General features: G+C 38.1%; 1 protein-coding gene across 14 annotated transcripts in view; it reads left to right on the top strand.

The window, feature by feature from the left end:
- The window catches only part of MEF2C (myocyte enhancer factor 2C), a 177,652-nt gene that overhangs the window by 140,453 nt on the left and 12,503 nt on the right, over window positions 1-24,696 (top strand). For all 14 annotated transcript variants that reach the window (XM_047730013.1, XM_047730001.1, XM_047730000.1 and 11 more), the window contains 3 exons: window positions 2,925-3,111; window positions 5,894-5,941; window positions 23,466-23,638. In XM_047730013.1, the coding sequence (XP_047585969.1) occupies window positions 2,925-3,111; window positions 5,894-5,941; window positions 23,466-23,638 (408 nt within the window). The remainder of the gene's footprint in view (window positions 1-2,924; window positions 3,112-5,893; window positions 5,942-23,465; window positions 23,639-24,696) is intronic.

Genomic DNA, 24,696 nt, shown 5'->3' with positions numbered 1-24,696 from the left:
GATATGCAAGGCTGAGTAAGGAGAGAGATCTGAGCCACAGATAAAGAACCATGCTACTTTTAAATTCAAAGATCAGGGAGAAATGAGAACTGGCAACAAAAGCTGAAAAGGAGCAGCCATCGAGGTAGGAGGGAGAGTCCAGAGTTTTGAAAGGGAAGAAAGTTTATCAAGAAGGAGTGACTGCTGTGTCCAAGTTAAGGATTGAGGAGTTCCCATTGGATTTCTTGACCCGAAGGTTAATAGTGACCATGACAAGAGGATTTTCAGTGAATGGTTGGAGGCACACTTTTTAATGGAATGAGTTGAAAGAAAACAGTATGCTATATTTACAACTCAAATTGCAAAAGCAGAATTGCCATTGGTGATATGATTGTCCAAGATGGTGAACAATTTTTAATGAAGTTCCTTACATAGGAAAGTAGAATATTCCCTCAATGCACCAGTAATTGCACTTCTGGAAATTTCAGTATATAATAAAATCCATGTTTCAATGTATGAAAATACCTTGTGTTTGTAGAACAAAGTTAGTTCTGACTCACATAATTATAAATGGGTTTTTTCACACAGACGAATTGTCCAGTGGGGGCTTTTCAAAGTTGAATAGGATAGAAGATGATTCTTTGTTGTGTTGAACTGTCCCACATATGACAGGGTATGTAGAACACCTGCCTACCTACCCAGAAAATACCAGCCACACCCCCAATTATTGTGACACCCCAAAACTGTTCCACGGATTTCCAAAGTGTTCCCTAGGGAGGGAGTTCACCCCTGTAGAGTACCACTATTCTAGATCTAGAGAGTCGCTATAATGGCTTTGGAGAGAAACATGGTCATTGAAGGGAGTTTATTTAGCAGAAGGACTGTTGGTAGATGGGTAGAGTTCAGTGAAACCCAAAGGAATGGTGAAGCATATTACACCTTGCAACCTGGAAGCTGTCCCCAGCTTTTAACCAGGCTTAAAGGAGCAAGAGGACACAAAAAGATACCAGCGGCACAGAAAAGATCTGAGAATATAGAAGACATGACACCAAAAGAGGCATGACCTTCATGAGCGGAATGCAGCCTCTGCCAACCTGTGGGTCCCCAGGGAGGATGCTATAGTAGCCAAATACCCTGACTTCTCTCCTACTCTCTGTACTTCTGCCGGTGCCTCCCCTGGCCCAGCTGAAGCCAGAGGGCAGAGGGAGCCAGGTGGATACAGCCTGGAGACTCAGCCAGCCGGGCCCAGAGCAATGAAGAGGTTGGAGAGCGGATCTGGAGAGGCAAATAGAACCTCCCACAGTTGTTTACCTTTGTTTTCTTAGGTATTCTAAGTAATTCTTATTTGGCCTTTTACTACAATGCAATATTTCATTCAGTCTACAGACATTTATTTTACAACATACACTAATATTTTTTATTGTTTAAAAGGCTCTGAAAATTTGAGACTCTGGAAATTCATTCTTTGACGTCTTATCCAACATTTATGTTTCATTGTATCATGATGTTGATCCAAAGTTATTGTTTGTTACTCTGCTTAAAATAGATAAAGTCTTAATAAAGACTGACTGTTTTAATAAAGCACTTTAGGATTTTTATTTTGCTATAAAACAGTGAGGAATCAAAGACATTTGTAAAAGAGTTATGAAATATTTGCTTCTGTATGTATCAATATGTCCAGATCATGGAAGAAAAGAAAATAGGAAAAATAAAGAGTAAGAGAACATAAGCCTAAATAGAGAGTAATATTGAAATCACCACCAGGATAAAGAGCTTTTGCAGAGCATGACATAGGATACAGGCTAGTCAATCAACCAGGAAAGGAAAGTTGATGTTAAGATCACTGAAGGAAAAAAAAAAAAAGATTAAAATAAAAATGAAAACCTTTGAGTCACATGCACATAGGCATTTAAACTTACACCCTGGCTTATCTGAAATCCTGAGGGAATGTTCTGTATAAACCCCATCTCTAACAGATCTATTAGATACATACATACACACATACATATGTATCAGTTTTATAGTAAGAATGCTGTATGCTCTGACACCATAAGTCCTCTGGCAATATGTGCAAGCAGTATTTTCATTAATAATGTTAAAACATTTTTTTAAAAGGGGGGAGTTGTAAGTATGATTGGTTAGTACAAGCAGAGAAATAAGCATGATTTTGCTTAAATTGCTAAAATAATACCAAAATATCAATAATTGGTACCTAATTACTCTAATGAGGTACCCACACGACTTCATTTCACTAAATATTTGCCAGCTTTCTCCTTTGAGACAGAAGTCTTGCCATTTGTCAGTGTCCTGTATCCCCCAAATGTAAAGTGTAGCCTATATTCTGAGCTATCATTTTAAAATATGAACTATTGAATGATACATGCTCTGTTGAATTCTGTATCTTAAAATGTCTATTATCTTTAGCATTACTCTCAAAAGACAGACTTTTAAAAATAATAATTAAAGTACAGGTGCTATTCACATGCTTGGAGATGATTTTATATCATTAAACTTCTGCATAAATATGCTTCAATAAGCAATTAAATTGAAGACTGTGGTTTGCATTTTAATCCTCCTCTTTCTCTGTGAAGTCATCACAATCATGTACCTTTGATCTTGCAGTCATTTCTGGCACCAGATTCAGACATCACAAATGAACAATTATTACTTAATAGAATGGAATTCGAAGACAATGGAGTCTAATGAAATGGGGCTTTGTTTTAAACAAAAGTGAAACGTTTTCTAATAGTTGCAAAGGAAGAGTTCTAAGCACATTAAAGAAATCAATTTATGATCTGAACATCTTGAGAGCTCTCCTTAATGGTCTTCTAGACACCAAGCAGCTTGGAATTTGAAATTTTTCTTGGAAAACTAAAGGCTGTCTGTACGTGAGGACTTCTGTTTCTTTTCTTTCCTTTTACCCACGTTTTTCTCTGCTCCTACAGGCTGTTCCACCTCCCAACTTTGAGATGCCAGTCTCCATCCCAGTGTCCAGCCACAACAGTTTGGTATACAGCAACCCCGTCAGCTCACTGGGAAACCCCAACCTTTTGCCACTGGCCCACCCTTCTCTGCAGAGAAACAGTATGTCTCCTGGTGTAACACATCGACCTCCAAGTGCAGGTAACACAGGTATGTATGTCCTCATATGCATGCAATGTTAACAAATCGGGAAGGAGCCACTCTTGGCACAAAGGGTATTTTATCACCAAGATGTAGACTTTTCCAGGTTTCCATTTGTTATGTTTCCTCGTTGCTTAAGATCCACCTTCTTTTTGGTCTTCAACCCCATCAGCCTGATTTTGAAATCTCTTATAATCTGCTATTTTTCTGTTTAGACTCCCACCCATCTCTCATGTGGCTATATTTCAACAGCATATTTCTCAAACAAAAAGTCAAACATCCTTGGAGAAAGAAAGTCTTCCTTATTTTGCTACTACTTTCCTCCTGCCTAAGATGCCATTTTCCCTCTTCCTCTTAGCCAGATTATCACCTTTTCCGTGAAATCTTCCCCTGTGTCCTCTGATCGCATTTGTGTCATTTAGTTATTTCTTAGTGTGGTCAGTTTTTATTTATTTATACAGAAACTTATACCACAGAGGACCGAAAGCAGAAAAGAAATGTAATAAAATAGTGTAACTTAAGAAGTGTGAAATAAAAACAAAACTTAGAAATTAAGAGGACATCATAAGAACATATATACCTGCCACAAATTAGTCTCAATATTTCTAAGAAATCCCCACTGTTGTACAATTCGCGGTGTCCCAGAGAAAAGAAATTATTGCTCAGGAAAAGTTCAACCATTCTTCATACTCAGATCAAGCAAAATACAGTATATGATGTGCTATGTTGAATTTGTGTCTATTTCCCCACTGGATATAAAGAATCTTGGAGGGAAGACAGTCCTCCTGGATTGCCAACTTCCAACTTCACAGTTGGAACTAAATAAATGTATACTGACTATAACCAAACAATCCCCTTATATCTCCAAAAGAAGCACCAAAAATAATTATATTTCTAAATCATATATAGAAAAGCATTGTATATTACATTTTACTTTTTTAAAAAGCACTCCATAGGAAATTTTTAGTATGTCTTAGGCACACATAACTATATTAAAGGCAATTTATTCACAAAAGAATTTTTCCTTGAGAATACTTTAATATCTGCCTTATAATTAAAACTAAACATGTGGGGTGCCTTGGTGGCTCAGTCATTAAGCATTTGCCTTCAGCTCAGGTCATGATCCTAGTGTCCTGGGATTGAGCCCTGCATCAGGCTCTCTGCTCAATGGGAAGCCTGCTTCTCCCTTTCCCAATCTCCCTGCTTATGTTTCCTCTTTCACTGTGTCTCTCTCTGTCAAATAAATAAAATCTTAAAAAATAAAATAAAATAAAATAACCTGTATTCCTATTTAGTACAGAAACTTCATATAGAAAATATAATCAAAATCAACCAAATGATAAAATCTTGGTAAATCTTGAGTCTGAGAGATGTGTATAAAGGATGCCATTATGCCATTCTCTCTACTTTTGAATATGACTGAAATTTTTCATAAGAATTTTCAATAACCATATGTTATTCCTTTCACATCACACTCAAACGCAGTTGAATTCCCTGCTTGATAAATTCATGCTTGTTTATTTTTTAAAACTTCATACTTTATCTCCAAAATATTATTTGATTGGAAAATACAAACATTTCTTTAAAAGTAATGAACAGGGGCACCTGGGTGGCTCAGTCATTAGGCGTCTGCCTTTGGCTCAGGTCATGATCCCGGGGTCCTGGGATCGAGCCCCTCATCGGGCTCCCTGCTTGGCGGGAGGCCTGCTTCTCCCTCTCCCTCTGCTTGTGCTCCCTCTCTCGCTGTTGTCTCTCTCTGTCAAAAAAATAAATAAAATCTTTAAAAAAAAAAATAAAAGTAATGAATATGTTCTTCAAATTCCAAAACTAGAACCAACTAATAGTTATAGACTATCACTTAGGATCAGTTTGAAAATAATCCAGCCGAGGGGCATCTGGATGGCTCAGTTGGTTAAGCATCTGACTATTGATTTCAGCTCAGGTCACAGTCTCAGGGTTGTGAGATAGAGCCCCACGTTGGGCTCTGCACTGGGTGCGGGCTTGCTTGAGACTCTCTCTCTCCCTTTCCTTCTGTCCCCTACCTTCCTCTCTAAAGAAAAAGAAAGAAGGGGAGGAAGGAAGGAATGAAGGAACGAAGGAAGGAACGAAGGGGAGGAGGGAGGGAAAAGAAAAGAATCCAGCTGATATTCTATTCTTTTGGCTAAATCTTATTCCTTAAAACTAACAGTAATTATTATACTGAGTATCTTATTGAAATATCCCAGCTGTCATATTTTAACATTGCCAAATTTAAGTTAGCAGAGAATAAACATACCTTTCTAAATTTCTAGCCAATGAAACCTTCTCTGTTGTGTCAGTAAGGAAAATTCAGGTAGTCAATGAGGTCATTCGCTGTGAGTAGATTCATGAAATGACCAAAGTTCTGGACAATTAGCATTTTACAAAATTAATTATATAAAAATATATTTACAAAGAATTAAACATCAAGTGTAAGTTTACTTCAACACACAGTAGACCTTACTCCTTTTTTTTTTCCACTTTCTATAAAACATCCAAAAATGAAAATTCAGAGACCATTTAAACACTGGATTTTTTAAATGTAACCTTTCTTAGAACGAAAGATTCTGCAAAATGTCAGTGATTGAATGTAGGCTTAATGTTTGAGCTCAGCATGTCATAATAAAACAAATGTCAGCCATCCAACTTAGGTAATATTTTACAAATTTAGGACCCTTGGGAGAGCCAGAATACTGTGGTTGCTAAAGGTAAAGTGTGTTGTTCTGAGGACCTGTGGCCTTTCCTTCTTCTGATCTTTCTCTTTAATTCATAGGTGGTCTGATGGGTGGAGACCTCACATCCGGTGCAGGCACCAGTGCAGGTGAGCGGGGATTTCTGGGCCACAGCATGGATCATTGTTCAGGGTTCCTTTGCTGGGCGATTTGCAGGAAGTAAGTCTTTTGAACCAAGTAGGGAGATGTGTGAGCTGTATGGAAAAATGGCCCCCGGAACTTCTCAAGCATTTTTATGAAGCAGGAATGGCTGGATAGTAACTTAGAAGAAGACTATTACCTAGAACTTTTCTTAATCAAACTTCAGCTAGTCCACATAACCAGAAGTGAAGGCTCTGATCAAACCCATTTAATCCTAGATACAATCTCTGGACACAAAAGTACCTTTAGCAAGACTTACCAATTGAGTTCTCTGTGAATCATTTCACATTAAATGTGAATCTCTCTCCACCCAAAGAAGTACCAAACTCCTGGTAGAATGCATGTTTAAAAGGAGGGGGTATACCTCTGAAATGAATCATACCTTACGTGTTAACTAATTGAATTTTAATTAAAAATAAATAAATAAGTAAGAAAATAGTAAATAAGTTAAAAGGTGGCAGGGAGGGGCACCTGGGTGGCTCAGCAGGTTAACATCTGCTTTTGGCGCAGGTCATGATTCTCGGGTTCTGGGATCGAGCTCCGCATCGAACCCCGCATTCGGTGCTTTGCTTACCCTCGAGTCTGTTTCTCCCTCTGCCGCTGACCCTCCCTCTTGCTCTTGCTCTCGCTCACTCTCTTGCTCACTTGCTTTCTCTCTCTCACAAATGAATAAATTTTTTAAAATTTAAAAAATCTTTAAAAACTTTTTAAAATTAAAAAAATGAGGGAGTGAGAGTATAACCATTCAACAATATTGTTAATAAAATAAAGCTAATTTTGACATTAAAATTAGCTCTTAGAGAATATGAATATGGTGTGCTCCCAAAAAGCCGTTTAAATATATTTTAAGTCTTAGGGCGCCTGGGTGGCTCAGTGGGTTAAGCCTCTGCCTTTGGCTCAGGTCGTGATCTCAGGGTCCTGGGATCGAGCCCCGCATCAGGCTCTCTGCTCAGCGGGGAGCCTGCTTCCCCCTACCCCTCTACCCGCCTCTCTGCTACTTATGATTCTCTCTCTCTGTCTGTCAAATAAATAAATAAAATCTTTAAATATATATATATATATATATACGTATGTATGCATATAAACTCTTAAGGATTTCTTCCACTATGTCCAATCATGTTATAGGCATATGGAACCACAGGGTTCCATATTAATTCGTATTATTGTGATTATTGAGATATTGATGACATTTTCAGAGCAGATGTAAGACAGCACAGTAGTTTTTAATGCAAACCACAGTTCACTATTGGCTTAACAAGTAACCATGGTAATTCCTGCAGCTGGAACATGATATACATTTAAAATAGTAGGAGACAGGCATGAATGACACAAGGTTATGTTTGAAATGTCAAAAAAAAAAATTCAAGCTTATTAAAATATCCATGGACAACCTAATTAAAATATTTTGCCAAGGTCAAATATAATAGTCTGCTAATTATAAGAAAAGATGAAATCAGCATACAAAAACATTTTTATAAATATATCCATTTGGGGGAAATGTTTCTCCTTCTGATACTGGCTCTTCACTAATTCAGTGAGTAATAAAAAGAATTTGGACTACACAGTGAATTAACAAACACTACCAATGGTACTAGCTTCCTATTTTATCAACCTTTTAAAAATTAGGTAAAGTCAAATTAATGAGTAAACTCAATATACTGTTTTTCTGGGCATTGAAACAAAGTGCTCATTTTTTCCCTCGAAAAATACTTTGAGGCTTGCAGCCTGAAAATTACAAAACCAGATCAAAGCCAGACCAGTGTTGCTCGGATTCAAGTCTGCCAAAACTACGGTTAGAGAGAATGGTAGGGACTAAGAACTGGATTGTCACAAAGACCAAGAAAAAGATAACTTTAAAAAATGGTTTTGATGTTATGATATTTTATCCAGTATCTCAGTGCTTTTATAGGAACAGCCAGTCGTGGTGAAAAAGTTATCAGATGTGGTAAAAAAAACATATGGGGGGATGGGTTACTCAGCCCTAATGGAAATAGACTCTTGTCTCTGCTTAATAGCTAGAATGCTTTAGGATTCTCTATTGAAAATAAGAAGTGTTTGGTTGTTCAATTATGCTGTCATTGTCAATTCTCTGACAGCCCGCTAAGTTTAATGGCCCTCCAGGGACAGAGAAGACAGTCTTGTAAGTGTAAAAGTTAGCCACATATCCGGCTATAGCGTCATTGAACTAAAAAAAATCTTACAACCTTAGCAAATGTATCTTCCTGCATCAAGACCTCTACCACAGACATAAGAACCTTCTACTTCAGGGATGCCTGGGTGGCTCATTGGGTTGAGCCTCTGCCTTCGTCTCAGGTCATGATCTCAGGGTCCAGGGATTGAGCCCTGCATCGGGCTCTCTGCTCGACAGGGAGCCTGCTTCCCCCTTTCTCTCTGCCTGCTTCTCTGCCTACTTGTGATCTCTCTCTCTGTCAAATAAATAAATAAAATTTAAAAAAAAAAACCTTTTACTTCAAAACTAGAAGGAAAGAAAAAGAAAGACACTCAGTTGCTCCACCTTGATGATAATAAACATTACATCCAGAGGAATATATCTCATAGCCTTGAGCATATAACTTTTCCAGTGTCTATAGGTTTGTGAGAGAGTTAGTTCCTTACTTTTTAAAAATAGAGGAGGAAGCCCTTTCTAACTCTGGCTCCACAGAACACCTGTTGCAGATGCCACTTAGTAGAGGCAAGCTTGGCTGTCAGACCCTGCTGCAGGCTCAGCCGTCTTCCCCTTCTTTCTCAAACCCGCCAGTATCATGTGTCAAAGCTGAATATATCTATGCTGATGTCAGAGAATCACATAACACCAGGGGAAGCTAGGCCAGCCAGAATGTCTCTGCATTTTCAGAAAAGAAAACTAAGGCAAAATGGCTGAAAGATATCTTCCAAATTTCGAATATTGTCATTGATATTCAAGGTCTCTGATCAAGTTAGAAAGTCTGAGGCCAAGTGCACACAATTACTTTTCAATCTTTTGTATTTTTTTCAAAATCAGATCCTCTCAACCGGTAAAAAGAAAAAAGGGGGGACGCCTGGGTGGCTCAGTTGGTTAAGCGGCTGCCTTCGGCTCAGGTCGTGATCCCAGCGTCCTGGGATCGAGTCCCATATCGGGTTCCTTGCTCGGCAGGGAACCTGCTTCTCCCTCTGTCTCTGCCTGCCTCTCTGCCTACTTGTGATCTCTCTCTCTCTCTCTGATAAATAAGTAAATAAATAAATAAATAAATAAATAAATAAAAGGGGGGGGCGGGAACAACCATGCAGAAAGGAGGTGATTTAACAATTAGTGTGTACTTAAAAATACCAAGTACTTAAAAATAAAAGAGATAAGGATTCTCTTTTTCAGTTCAGCTCAGTGATAAAGTAGAGCAACTTTCCCATCCAGCCCCTGAACTATAGCTCTCCCTTATCCCATCATCCAGTAGATCATTAAGTCTTACCAACTCTGCCTCCAAGGTACTTCTTAAATCCACTCCTTTCTCTCCATTCCCATCCCATTGCCCTGGTTCCGGCTCCTAGCAATGCTCCAGGACTGTTTCCAGAGCCCCCTAATTTGTCTCCCTGTTTCACATTGCGTCCCCCTCCAGTCTCCCCATGACTGATTAGCCTTTCTCAAAGGCCCACACTAATTGTAGGTCATCCTTCATGTGCCTTAAGTCCAGACATGGCTTCCTATCTCTCTCAGAATTAACCAGGAGCCTCTTATCTCTGGCCCAGCCTTCCTCTCTACTCTTAAACCTTCTTTTCTCCCGCTGCCAGCAAGAACCCTGCACTCTAATAACAGCAAACCTTTAAATTGCCCTTACTATGTGCTTTACAAAAAGGAACTCATTTATTCTCATAATGGTTCTTTAAAGTAGGTATGCATATTATGCCCTTTCTATAGATGGGGAGACTGAGACCGAGAGAGGTTAATTGCCCAATATGGAACCCAGGCAGCCCCGGCTCCAGCATACATGCTCTTAACCTCTTCATTGTGCTGCCACTTTGCAGACAGTGTTGAGGCCACTTGCTTTGACATATGCATTCCTAGTGCTCCTTTCCCTCAGCTTCTTCCTGCTCCTGAGCCCTCCTTGTCATCCCTCAGAATTCAGTACAGCCATTCAGGGGGAATTATACATCTCTTCTTTTTTCTCCCATAGAAGCCTGCTCCCACATCACTTATCTCATTGCATTGTTATAGGATTGTCTGGACACACATCTTTCTCCTGGACACTCAACCCTCCAGGGGCGGACTGTGTCTTTCTTACAGGTTATATTCCCAGCTCAAGACATAAGAGAGAGTACATGGCAGATACTCAGTTAATGTTTGTTAGCTGAATAAAGGAAAAATTAATCTACTCGTCATGAATTTTTAATAATGTTGATGTGAGAAAGAATACTTCAAAGAAATAATGTAATTTTAAATATAAAAAGTAGACCCTCTATCTATAATTCACAAAAATAATATATTCTTTTGATAGTCGTACAAAGAATAGTGAATTATCCAGTTAAATGACTGAGAAACATTGGCCAATAAAGCTTTACTAACTTTTCCAAGATACTTAATAGAATCCTGAAGAACTGATACACAGCAGTAAATGAAATGTGGGTTGGTACATCAGGCCATCACAAACCACCTCTTAAAACAATAAACCTCGGGCGCCTGGGTGGCTCAGTGGGTTAAAGCCTCTGCCTTCAGCTCAGGTCATGATCCCAGGGTCCTGGGATCGAGCCCCACATCGGGCTCTCTGCTCAGCAGGGAGCCTGCTTCCTCCTCTCTCTGACTGTCTCTCTACCTGCTTGTAATCTCTGTCTGTCAAATAAATAAATAAAATCTTTAAAAAAAAAAAACAATAAACCTCTTATCGCTTAAATTGAAGCGGTTTCAAAGATGAAGGCAAAAGGTAACAAAGAAGTAACAGGATGAGGTTGTACTCTTGATTTAAGGGACATACACAGCAAGTCACTATAAGACATTAGCAGTGGTGACATTTCTAGGTTTCAGTTCACAGTTATTCATCCAGTGCTTAGTCCCTTCCTCTCAACAGCCAAAATTGAAAGTCCCCGCTTTTTAAATTACATTTTGTCATAGCTGTGTAATTAAAGCTTTTAACATGCTAATCTTAGTGGTTATTGATAATTGAAGATCAAGTTCAGGTGGATTTTTGTAATCACTAGACTTAATAGAAATAAAAGGTAGGCACTCTTTTTTTCTGCTCCACTTGATGATAAAGTATAGCATCTTTCCCATCCAGTCTCTGAGCTATGCCTTGTTTTGGATTTTTCACTATCCTATTAGAACCCTTTATTTTCACGTTGATAACATAGCTGCTTCTTTATTGAGTACAAAGTGCCAGTATGCTCAAGGATTCGTGACTGAGACAAAGAAGAGAAAGAAAGGGAAGGGTGGAGAGGCGAAGAAAGGAAAACATTTTAGGAATCTCTTTGAAAATTTAAGAGAATTTTACAATCTACATAGCTATGTGACAATAAGGCAAAGGAGATTTATGTATATTGGTTAATAATTTTAATTGGCATTTATTGTAAATTAGGTATAATTTTATAAAAAAGAAACTAACAGCTGTTTCCTTATTTTGATTGTTAATTGTTTACTATTTTATGCGTTTGGTTGTCAAGCATTGTCACTTCTGGAATGCTTAATTTATATCAGCTAAATACATGGAAACTTGGTGGCAGCGTACTGCTGCGGGTAAATCACTGAGCAGTGACTTAAAGAAGGAGCGCTAGCTTCCAGGCTCTGAAACCACTCCATCTAGCACGACCTTGTGCTGTGACTTTGAACCTTTGCAGATTGCAGATAAGACACAGACTTTACATGCAACGTTTCGTGATTATATAATCATAGAACTTCACTTACATGACTTTTTTTTATAATTCATTTAGTACTGGAAAAGAAAAATTTAGCGTATTATAAAATAGAACTGAGGAGAGGAAAAGGTTATACAATGTTAAATTATTCTGTACCAGTGCCATTGTTTTGCAAGTATTTGTTTTTGAGGATACTTATCAAAAGTTTCTTGGCTGACTTTCTTATCAGCCAGAAAGACTTCTCTGCAGTTCTCACTCACTGATTTAAAGTATCAGTAAAGTAGTTAAAAATTCCATCTAAAAGGATTGGCTTTAACAAGTTTACATTTTTGTTACCTAATAATATACAGATTCAGACAATGTAATATTCAAGAAAGAGAGATGGATACTACTTAGTTGCTCTGAGACAAGAAAACTATTTTTGTTAGCATAAAATACAACTTTCTATTGCTTTTTTAAATACTGTTAAGCTGCATGTGAAAAAAATCCAAATTAATAGTCGGATTCTTGTTTTGAAAGTATTATTCTGTTAGTTTGACTTATTCTAAATAAAAATTCTGAATTCATTTGCAGTTTTACCTTGGGAGTTCACCCAAAACATAGAGATCCATCAGTATTGCTTTATTATTATCCATGAAATTAAGTAACGGTGATATTTTTAACCCACACCAAAGTTATTATCTAGATTTATTAAAGGAAAAAAAAAAACTTAGTCCTCTTAGTTGGATGATCTGCAGCATATGATAATTAGCCATTGCCAAAAAAAAAAAAAAATCAGCGTCCACTTCCCATACACAAGACCTGGAAAATTATAAATACCTTGTGATGCCATTTCCTAGGGGCCGATGTGAAGTAGGAGAGACAGGTCAAAGAGAAGGTAAATGAAGAATGTTACAGGCTAGGTCAAGGTATTATAAAATCTGTTTTTGACCCCAGTAGTTTAACTTAATTCTTAAGGAGTTTGATTTCCACAGGGAAAAACAAAATTTCAAATTACAGCTCCCTCAGGAGTATTTGAGCAGATTTTAGAGTGCCTTGTGATTTCTGACCTCACAATTTATGTCTTTTGTATCCCCATCTTCCTGTTAGAGTCAGTAAAGCAATGTGAAAATTTGTCTCTTTGCTCATATCCCATTGACTTAACTTGAGAGCGTGACCAACAAAACTGTGGTTGTTTTAATATTAATACAAGCAGTTTAATATTTTCTCCTAAAATATTAGTTTTACTCAGCACTTTTCTTTGTTTCTCTTAGTAGTTCTTTTTCCTCAGACACAAGTGGTTTCTCTTCTTGTTTCTAGCATCACCCTAAGATTTTATTTGGGGAGAATACAGAAAGAACAGGTCTTTTCAAAATCATCACTGATATGAAATTGTGCATCAATAGTAGATGCTGAAGAAGGGATGTGGTTAAAAAAGCCCCTCTTTTGGAAATAAAACTTTTTACCTACCAGGGACTTTTTGGGGCTTCAAGGCTGTTGGCCAAGAGTATAATTTGCTGTTTTTAGACAAACTTTACTATAGTCATGATGACGTCTCATATTTAAAAGAGTAAAGAAAATATATCCCTTTAGTTTATCTTCAGCTAAAGGAAACTATATTGTACCAAAATCTGGATAAACAATTTTAATTTATAATCTATGGATGTGACCACAGGATGCTTTCATATTCACCGGGTTTACTTATTATTGTTCCATTTTAATCACTTTAACTGAACTTAATATTTACTTGTTAACTGTTTTACTAAACACTATGCCCTCCTTTCACAATTTCTTGACCTTACTATCCATGTACAACCTCCAGTTACGGTAAAGAACTGCTTATGCTCTATTTGCAGTGTGGGGGAGAAAACAGCCTGCTGTATTAATATAGGTTATTATTAATGTACTAATAATAGCAAATCTAAATCTATGGTCAATTTACATAGACATGATAACGTTAATTTACATGACAATCATGAAAAAAGGAACTTTCAGTTTAACGCTAAGCAACTCGGAGATAGCTAGAAAATCGTGGCGCAAAATTTTTGCACAAGCAGTAATTTAGAGAAATAATCCAGAGGCAGATATTGAGAAAAATGAAATAACCAGTGAATATCCATGACATATAAGTTATTCTAGGGATGACATTATTGCCCTTGGAAAGGCCGTGAATTCTCATTTTTAGGATTGTTGTGAAAATTAAATGAGTAATGATACAAGGCAGCACCTTGCACAGTTTCTCTCACCAGAGTAAGTGCTTATTAATAAATGTTCATATTGTCAGTATTATAATTATCTATATTCTTGATTTCCTAAGGGAAAAAATGAAGCTTAATGCCCTCCTAGTAATATTTATTAAATGTGTCATAAGCAAGTAGAGCACTAGTAGGCTTCACAGAGATGTCTGCTGCGGCCCCTACCCTCAAGGGTGGGGATAAATAGAATATAGGAATCAACCCGAGGCAGAACAGAAGTGCAATGCAGTACAGTGCAACACATTTCACTTTGAACATTATCATCTTCTGATGTGTTTGCAGCAGTTGTGTAAATGTTAAAACCACAAGTAATTATTCCTTCTCTTCTGTCACGTTCTCTCTAATTTGTACTGTCTCAATATTTTTGTTTATAAAAATGACTGAGAGAATGAACGATTGTGTCAATAATGAAGACACCCCCTCATTTTTAGCAAAGAGACAGCCCCAAAATCTCAAGAAGTGAACAATTAAGTGAGTCATAAATCTATCATTCATTGTTAAGTGGAATTTTTTTTTAAGATAGCAAGGTTCAGTATCATTTTTATGGTGCAATTAAAAACTATCCCTTCAGTAAATCAGTACTCAAACTAGAATGATATTTTGAGTGCCTTTGTGCATTGAAAACATCAGGTTGTCAAATTCCTCCTTATTTGCAAATGGAGCTTTTATTCAGAGAAATACAAGGATGCATTCTAAATCTGAAACATCTGGCTTTTGTAATAAAGTAGTAGAAGCAGCTTGTGTTTTGGATTCAAATCAAAACTGTCCCACTTACTGACAAGTCACAGAAGCTCCCTGAACCTCAGTTTCCTTATCTGTCAAAAATTGGGATGATAATGCCTGACCCACATGACTGCTAGGACAAATGAAAGACTCGTTTGCCAAAACAAACCTGCTTTGTGACACAGACTCTCAATCTTTGAAAAAACAAGTCAGTAATAACTAAAATGTCTTTTCTTCTGCCTCACAATCCAGAGCCTGTTGTATGCGCTCAATGTTCAACATTCAGGATCTAGTTGGCAGGTAGACTGTTAATTTCACAAAAGATATAAAACAAAACAGGTCCAAGAAATATCAAGGACAAGTCGGGTAGATATGAACTCCGTGAAGGTCTGATTCAGCATCAGGGTGACATGGTCAAGTAGAAGAGGCAAGCTCTTTGTAGAATGTCTACAGCCCTCTAACTGGTACAACAAGAATAGTCTTGGCTTTTGTGTATTCCTGGAGTATTTTTCTAAGAATACACCACAAAAGACACTGAGGTTTCACAGGAGTTTCTTCATAGTCTAACATGATACATTATTGTATTATATCCCTAAGAAACCCTCAGATAGAGTGGAGACTTGATTTTATGTTTAAGAATCTGTAATCAGGAGTCTTTACCAGGATAAGAAATCAGAAAATCTGCTCTGCCTCTATTCCACAGTAAGCATATTAAAGTTTTCATCATTCCTAGATTTCTGACCTCCACATGTTTTGTGGTTGCCTTTTGCCTTAGAGCCATCCCATGAAAAAGATCTCCTTTTCCCTCAAAAAAAAAAAAAAAAAAAAAAAGATCATGATTCACAATAGCTAAATAACATAGTTTCTGCACTTTTAACAAGGTTGAGGCATTCAAGGCTCAGTGAATATTACTGAATTCTAGAAGGTCATAGTATTTTTCTACTAAAAACTATTTTAAGTGCAATGCTTCCAGTAGGGTAGGAGGAACAAGTTTACTATATACAATTTTAAAGTGATTTCAAATGACTGTGAAAAGACATATGTTTGAGATACAAAACAGTGTCCTGATACTGGAAACTAACTTACCCTAAACTAACTCAGATATAAAATTAACTGACAGTAGTGGGCATTATTATGTATGTGACCTCTAGTTTAACAAGAAAGTATGCTATAAATGTTTTCAAATTGTTCCAATGAAAGAAATAAAAAACCTAAGTTGGTAACACCTTTTGCCAAAGTAACACAGAAAATCAATACATCAGAGGTTCAACTAGGTGCTTTCCTGTGGCAGTTTGCCCCAAATTCCAAAAAACAAGATGCCATTAACAAATTACAAAACAAAATCAGTTTATACACCTATGTATTAGAAATTATTCTCCAGGTAACAACTAATAGCAGATACTCTAAAACACTGAGCATTTCACCATCGTGTTAAGTGGCTCTGATGGAAGCTGTTCTCTTAAATTGACAATAGGTAGGTAAACATCTTTACCCTCCATTACAGGAGAGGCTATCGACTAAAATATTACAGAATCTACCTTTAAAAGCATATTTAATCACCCACTCGAAATAGCACACTGAAAGTTAAACAGTTGCTCTGGCATTTAGTGTAGCTGAACCCAATATTTCCTATTTGTAAATATTTATCTATCCCAGAGACCAGAAATACGGTTTAGAACATCACCATTCTGTGGCTCTTTGTCTAAGTTCAGCCTTTTCTCAACCAGAAATGCCATTTCTGCTGGCCAAGCTGACTGTGTTCCTGAAGAAACCCCATCACCTCTGGCTTAGGATGGCCCTTTGGGTCTCTCACATCCCTGGTCTCATCCTCTACTCCTTTCCTCTCTTCCTTCACATTCCTATAATTTTAGAATGAGATTTGACACAGGGGGTTTTCAGAATTCCGGAGTGTGCCAGTTCTCAGGGAGCAGGTCAACTGCCATCCTTCAGAGCATGGCCTCTGGACACACTACTGGGTTCAAATCATGGCTCCACCCGCTGATAGCTGTTTGACATTGGGCAAGATGCTGGACCTCTCTGTTGTTAAGCTTTCTCATTATGTAACACAGGGATCCTATTCGTACCTGACAAGGCTGTCAATGCAAGGATTCAAGGTGCTTTATATCCATGTATAATAGCCAACAATTCTATAGCGGTCACTAAGGGCCTGGTACTATTCAAGGTCCTCAAAATGTATGCTTGATGTTGTTGGTACTACTGATAAATAGTACTCTATAAAGTGTTTGATATTGTTAATATTATTGCATGGTCATGTTGGGGAAGGCTGTCTCAGACAAGTATATGAGAGTCTCTGATTCAGATTGCATTTATGCTTCTCTCACACCGATGAAATGATGGCTTAGGATTAAGAAAGCTACGGCTCAGTGTGGTTGGAGGAACTCTAATGGAGACCTCCAGACCAGAACCTGGATTTATCTACTTTATCCTCCTTTGACCTTGACTCCTATCTGCCTTCTAGGTCTTCCTGTCTCTGCCGCCTCCTTCCTCACATGGTCTGTGGCCGATGCATCCTAACTAGCTTTTCTATAGCAGTCTAACCTCTGATCTACCACTTCCATGGACACTCTTTTCCTAAAGCACAGTTAAGGATGTCACTTACCACTCACAAACTCTAACTTTGCTTGATTTCTATAGTATGAAGTTGAATAAACGTTTAGCGTAAAGACTAGGGTGTAACGTTAACACGATCTGAGAGGTTTGTGTTAGTCAAACTTGCTTCTCCAGCTTCTGAAAACTGCATACTCTAAAACCACTGGTATTCCATTCTCATGGGAATACTCGTCCTTCCCCAATACAGTCATGACTCTGAGATCTTTTATGTATTCCCTGTCTCCGGGAAGTCTCTCTCTCTGGACCACCTAGTAAATTCCTGCTCATTCTTACTTAACACCCTTCCGGCGTTCTTTTTCCTGGGATATCACACAGCCCGACTCTTGGTGGAACGTTCCATATGAGTAAATTATGGTTGAGATGTATAGAGAAAACCTGTGGCAGGAAGCGTAAACACTCGTCAGTAGAGAAGAAAAGAGTCTGTGCCTCAGAGTTTTCTTTTTCATCAGGGAAAATTCCTACTTTATTTGATTCTACCACTTGCAGTTCGCTAAGGCTATGTGCTGTGAAATGATTAACAGGTGCAACAAGTGAAAAAGAAGCTTCAATTAACTCTCTCTAAACAAATTTAGTAGTTGGGCACTTGCGTGATTTCCTGACTTTAATATCATATGGTTGATGAGCAGTTTGTCTCAATGGTGTACTTGGTCATCAGTGTGTAATCATTACCTAAAATAAGAAATGTTCTCAAGTAGCACATAGAAGAGAGACCCTCGATATTTGAAATTAGCAAGTACATATTACACTTTCGGTTCTCATCTCACGTTCCCTCAGTAACTTAACTTTTGATGCCATTCCTGAGTAGTAATTCCTAATTTTTCCAGCATAGTCTGTATATCCGTTTTGCAAGCATCTGAAACACTTGAAGAGCTAGTCCTCTGCGTGTATCACTGCTTCGAATTGCAACGAGATAGAAGGGACTGTGTGTTCAAGGTGGGCTGAGTTGTCTGAAAAGTTGTCTGAACTCTCGTGAAAGAGTTGGGGTGTTAGCTGATTCTTAAAAATGAATTTGAGGGGCACCTGGGTGGTTCAGTGTGTTAAGCCTCTGCCTTTGGCTCAGGTCATGATCTCAGGGTCCTGGAATCAAGCCCCACATGGGGCTCTCTGCTCAGCAGGGAGCCTGCTTCCCCCTCCCTCTCTGCCTGCCTCTCTGCTACTTGTGATCTCTCTCTCTCTCTCTCTGTGTCAAATAAATAAAATCTTCTAAAAAAATGAATTTGAATTAAACAGGAGAGCAGGGTGCTTGGATGGCTCATTCAGTTAAGTGTCTGCCTTTGGCTCGGGTGATGATCCCGGGATCCTGGGATCAAGCCCCACATCGGGTTCCCTGCTCAGCAGGGAGTCTGCTTCTCCCTCTCCCTCTGCCCCTCTCGCCCCCCCCCCCGCCCCTGCTCTCTCTCTCTCTCTCTCTCTCAAATAAATAAAATTAAAAAAAAGAACAAAAACAAGAAGAGAGCAAACACTGCTAGAGCAAAGACACAGGTATATCCAGAGGGCTGTGAGGTTGGCTGTAGATATTGGGAATTAGGTGAAACAGAGGAAGTCAGACTATGTGCAGTTCTGAGAGCCAAGCAGGGCACTGACCCAACAGTGTTAAGTATGGTCTGAAAAAGTAACATAACAGAAACAGCCCTTTAGAAAAAATTTTAGAGAAATTCTTGAGACTACGTTAGATTTATTGTCACACACGTGCACAGAAGTTTGCATACAGCTTTAAGGAGCTCACGATCTTCGTGAAACCAGTCTTAAGGTCTGGTGAAGAACCCTACCACTGGAGACCAGGGACCCTGATAAAAGACCAAGTCAAATGGCGATGAAAGCCTTCCTTAGGATGGTGGCAGCGGGGATGGAGGGAGGCATCTCTGAAGAAAAAGAGATTTGGTATCTGATTGGATAGGGAGCTGGAAGAAGAAGTGGGGATAGTCAAAGAGGACAATTCAGGAGACTGAAGAAAAAATGTTGCCCGTGAAAAAAATTAGCTGTGGTTCATAAAGACTAGTATCTGTTTTGTGCTTATTAGTTTTGTATGCTTGTATTTATAATGGAAGTCCTAGGGGGAAAGTGAAGAGATTCATGTCTAAACATCCAAGTAAGAGGAAGTTTTTAGAACTTTGGGCTCAGAGAGAGCTAGCTACATGCTCAATTGCGCTCTGTGAGACAAGGCAAAATGTCCTTCTCACAACATCTTAAGCCAGGAATATGTTCTTTGAATTTACAACTTCTTAAAATAGGAGTCAAAAAAAAAAAAAAAAAAAGCAGCAAGTGTTTTCAAGTTAACTGGAGAGAAAAAAAATTTTTTCTCCTAACACCACATTTCAAGTTGTGTATATTTACACTAGTTTTAATATGAATGTTTAGAAACTTGTAACCAATCGAGGTCGATGCTGTTATCCTTCCTACAAATTATATTGTGAATGCTTAAATTGTTTTATTTTATGTGAAACAATATTTTTAATCAAATCAAACTATAAAACAAACTGACTCTAAAGTCGGTCTGTTCTTCATTTCTTATAATCTATAATCAGGAAATCCATTCACTCATGCTTTATAATTTTTGTGCTTTTAAGTGGTCAGAGGACTGTGACATCTGCATAAAGTCACATCTGAATCGATAGTGGTCCAGGCGGAGGGTAACTTTAAAACACAGCATGAAGAAAGATTGAATATGTATATTAGAAGGTTATTGAGAGCTGGCATTTCCCACCTCCCTGACCCCTGACTTTGAATAAGACCATTCTCTTCTGTGAATTTATCTTAAGGTAGGACAACAGCCTCCACGCAGGCCACAGCGTTCTGAGTGAGGAGGAGGCCCGCGGTTTCAAAGCCCGTTTAAATGCAGGCTCTTCTTAGCAGTAAACCACACGCATGTATTCATCATTGATTTTCAAATGATAGGTTTCTATATCACTGGTTTAGGATCCACAGTCTTGCATTCCTGAATCTATATTATGCCAAAAGAATAACAACTTGGTGGCTGGAAACAGAAATGGTTATTATACGGCTCCAAAATGCTAGCTGGTACAATATGCTAAAAACAGCAGAAATTCACCGGTAAAAGGCAGAATTTATTTGTTCTTAAAAATAACTTTATGCTCTAAAAATATGAATTTAAGAAGTGTCATCGTGGTTCAAAATATTTTATGTTCAATATGGAAACACCTTAAAATATGTGACTAATCTTCGAAAATGGCATAATTTCCAAATAACAGGAAATATTCCAAGAGAAAAATAGAATGCTTTCAAACCCTTTTTTTTTTTTTTTTTTAGTTTTGAGGCATTTATTGGATGGAAAACTATAATGTATGTTTACTGTTTTGTTTTTTTTTTCCTGCTGCCCTAGATAATTGTTTAAAAATGTGGGCAGAAAGATGTAGGTTTTTGTTGGAATTTCTCAGAGAGTTTACTGTAGAAATTTTTTTTTTTTTTTAATTTTCAAAAAAAACCTTTTCTCAGAGCATCCGTGAAGCATTTCCATTTTCACACACTGGCCCAGTGCTTGTCATATCACAGGACAACACATTTCACAAAGCAGTTTTACTTCCTTTTAGCAAAATAACTCCTCCATGCAAACCAGTATTGGCATCTACCAAGCAAGAGTTTTAGTTTCCTCTGATCTATTCAAGCTTCACTGCACTGCTTAACTGACTTTTTCCCCCCTTCTTTTGAAATTACCCACCTAATTTTCCATTTAATTGTTTATTTAAACCAGATCTCACACAGGCTTAAGAGATAAGTGACATGTATTGAGCGTGTCAGACTGAACTTCAGCTGACAGGAAAATAGAGGGCAAATTTTGTCTTGGTTTCCTCAACCTCTTTTTATCCAGTAGAATCTATTAATTAAAGCTAGAGCCTTAACATATTCACAAGAACGATTCAGTTAAGACACATTAAATATAAATTTACTTTTTCAAGCATTTTTCTAAGCAAATTCTTTGTATCCCTCCTACTGATACTAGATAAATGTATTTGTTTCACATAGTAAATTTTGCCACCAAAAACTGTCCAAATTAACTGGAAAAGAAAATTTTGGCTTTTGACATATTTAGCCAGCTGTAGAGAATTTAGTGACTTTCAGTGAAGCTTTATTATAGAAGAGTAATTTATATTCAAATTCAACCAACATTTCCTAAGAAACTACTGTGTCCTTGACACATGTTTTGGTGGGGGTGGGGGGGTTCGTTTATTTTTATTTTTCTCCCAGTAACTTGGAGAATTTTACGGATGACCCAATTGACAGATTTAATCTTGTAGTTATTTGTTATATATTCAGCCTGTTTATTCATGCATAAAATGAGACAGGTAAATGAATGGGATATGAAGAACAAATGTGCTCTACACAGTTTGCCTCAAATGTTTTTTAATTCAAAAGAGGTTTCCATAAATATTTCCTGAAATATACCTGTGCTTTGCCTTCCCACTCCCTCCTCATCTTTAGCTCAGGCCATCACCATAGTTTCCAGACTGCTTCATACTCCCAGACCTTCCAAATTACAGGATATCCCAATGCCGGTATATCTCTCTGTCCCCTTAGAGGCCTGTGTTCGGCCTCTGCTCTGTGACCCGCTTGGGTCTGCATTTCTACCATTTAAATCCAAGATGTATCAGCCTGGAAGTCAAGTTCTCCATGTCCTTCTAAGGTCTTTGACTCTCCTCTCTTTTCATGAGTTCCCTACTAGCCAGTTTGCTCACAGTGTCCCTGATTGTGCTCTGTAAATTCCCACCTCAGCCCTTTCCCCGAGCCCTGTCACAAGCTCAGCATGTCTTACTATCTCTTCTTTTTCAAGGCCCACATCAACTCCTGCCTCTTTGGTGAATCTTCACTGGATAATCTGTTCCCTCCTAGGAGCTCAGTAACACTTAATCTGGATGGCATCTCTCTGTAGGCACCTGCCCCGAGGCCACATTGTCCTGGTTTGGAAATTTCACATGTGTGTATTGGATTACCACAAAGGAATTGCAGGGCGTTTGAGGACTGGGGCCAAGTCCTTGCCTCCCCACGGGGTAGCACACAGTATCATTCGTCCTGGGGTAATGGACACTTGTGTTTTAGGATAATGATAATGATGACTGACCGTAACAGCGAGGTTTGACTGTCTCCTTTAGAGAACTTCAGAAAACAACTGTCTGGTTTTCCAGCAAGGATTGTCAAATTGGAGAGCGGGTCTCTATTCCTCTGCAGTGAGAGGCAGCAGAAAAAAACCAGCAGATGATGTTCTGCCTCAGCTATGGTTGTACCAACTCCCTCCATAGCTCTTCCTGTCACGGAGCAATGTATTTTGAATTATGAGAAATGGCATCCTTCAGATAGCTGGTTCTGTTAGTCACGGGTTAAACATCAGCTATCTACAGGAACCCTTTCAATGTCCCTATTAGATGACTCTTCTTGTGCCTTGGTGAATCGGCATCACAGTGGAGGCAACATGCCTTCATTTCAGCTCTTAAGAAGGAGTCCTGCTTTTGAAGGAGAGCAAGCCTTCAGGGTCATACGCTGAACTTGGGAGGAGGGCAAACCAGACGGATGAAAACCAGAAGGAGAAACCACTCCAAGGAAAGGGGAACTCAGCAACAAACTGTGGAAGAGGCTACCCCTCCTGCAGGTCCTAGAAATTATAGTCTTACCGGTATGCCCTTTCTTCACTTGAGGACACAAAGACACACAAAATAAAACCCAAACCATTGAACTGAAAGAGTGAGTCACGCCAGTCAGACCTTTGCCAAGCTAGTCAATTGAAGTGCAGAACCGATTCTGTGCTTTTCTTAGACCCTGAACAACAGTCTGACTTTCTTCTTGAATTTTTTTTTCATAGAATAAAAGTATACGTCGATTTCTGAGCAAGTTGGTATATATTAGCTCTTCTCATTAAAACATCTTTCGTCTTCCTTCAGAGAATATTTAAAAACTAACTGGCCGGGTTAGTCTTCACATGGAGGCTGTTAGTCATCCTACAGACTTTGTTGTATGTCTTACCCTGTTAAGCTTTGATTTTTAATCTCTTATAGTGTATTCTCTAGAAACGTACTTGAATCTAGATTTCTTCCTGAATGCTCTCATTGTTTTGTGTTAACAGGGAACGGATATGGCAATCCCCGAAACTCACCAGGTCTGCTGGTCTCACCTGGTAACTTGAACAAGAATATGCAAGCAAAATCTCCTCCCCCCATGAATTTAGGGATGAATAACCGTAAACCAGATCTCCGAGTTCTTATTCCACCAGGCAGCAAGAATACGATGCCATCAGTGGTAATGCGAAACTACATTTTAAATAAATGTTGATAATATTTTGTATATGTTTTTGCTGTTTTTGTATCTTTCTAACATTTTGAATTACTTAGGTGCTCCCAGAAAATTAACTTATTGATGCTGTTGCTGGAGCCCTGTTTGTATTTAGCCATTATTTCTGGTAACTGGTTCACATTTCCCTTTTCCATGTTAAAAAAAAAAAAAAATCAAAAACAAAAAACAAAAAACCAACATCCAATAAACTCCCCTCTAAAACTCATGTTCTGGGACCAAAAAAAGCATTTCCTTTTTTTAAGACCTGCAATTTATAATTAGAAAAAAATCATGACTTACTACTGCTTATGGTGCATACAGTTTGACCAATGGTAGAATCAAACTCACAAAATAGGGAATTTCATAACAGATTTTTATAATACTGAACTAGTTATGTCCTCAAGGTGCTGACAACCAAAAATCTTTTCCATAATTTCTAAATGAATGTTCTCATGTTAGTAGCTGGCCATTCTTTTCTTAGGTATATTACTATAGCGCATACCTATGCATTGCCTAGTTCATCTTTCCATATATGCCCTTCATGCAAATAACTACCTCTGAAAAGCAAATTGTTTTAAAATCCTAGGCATTCTGAGAACAAAGGTTATATTTTACATAAAAAAAAAAAGTTGGCACTGTAAGAAAAAATAAATAAAAAAATAATTAAGAAGTATAAATAATATCCCTGGACTCTCTCATTTTCCTTTCTCCTGGGTCTGCAGGGCTAAGACGAAGATAATAACTGTGGGACCAAATTCAATAACAAAGAGACTTAACATCAGTGTTCTCCAAATTAGCTTTGCTTAAGATCGAGAACATTTAAAACCAAGATTCAGTAGACAAATTTAGATCATTCTGCAAACACATTTCTTTTTTTTCATTCTGTGCTCTGTGGCAAGCTTCAGAGTAAAACAGTCCTGCAAGCTGATTAGTTTATTATGGCACAGTGCAGATTAATTTTGAATATCAACCAAAAAAAAAATCACATAATATGCAACATTCCCTTCGGAAAGACTGGGTCTAAT

This window comes from Lutra lutra, chromosome 5, assembly GCF_902655055.1.
Source record: "Lutra lutra chromosome 5, mLutLut1.2, whole genome shotgun sequence".
NCBI lineage: Eukaryota > Metazoa > Chordata > Mammalia > Carnivora > Mustelidae > Lutra > Lutra lutra.
Note: the sequence above shows the minus strand (reverse complement) of the source record. Positions and strands in the feature narration are given on the sequence as shown.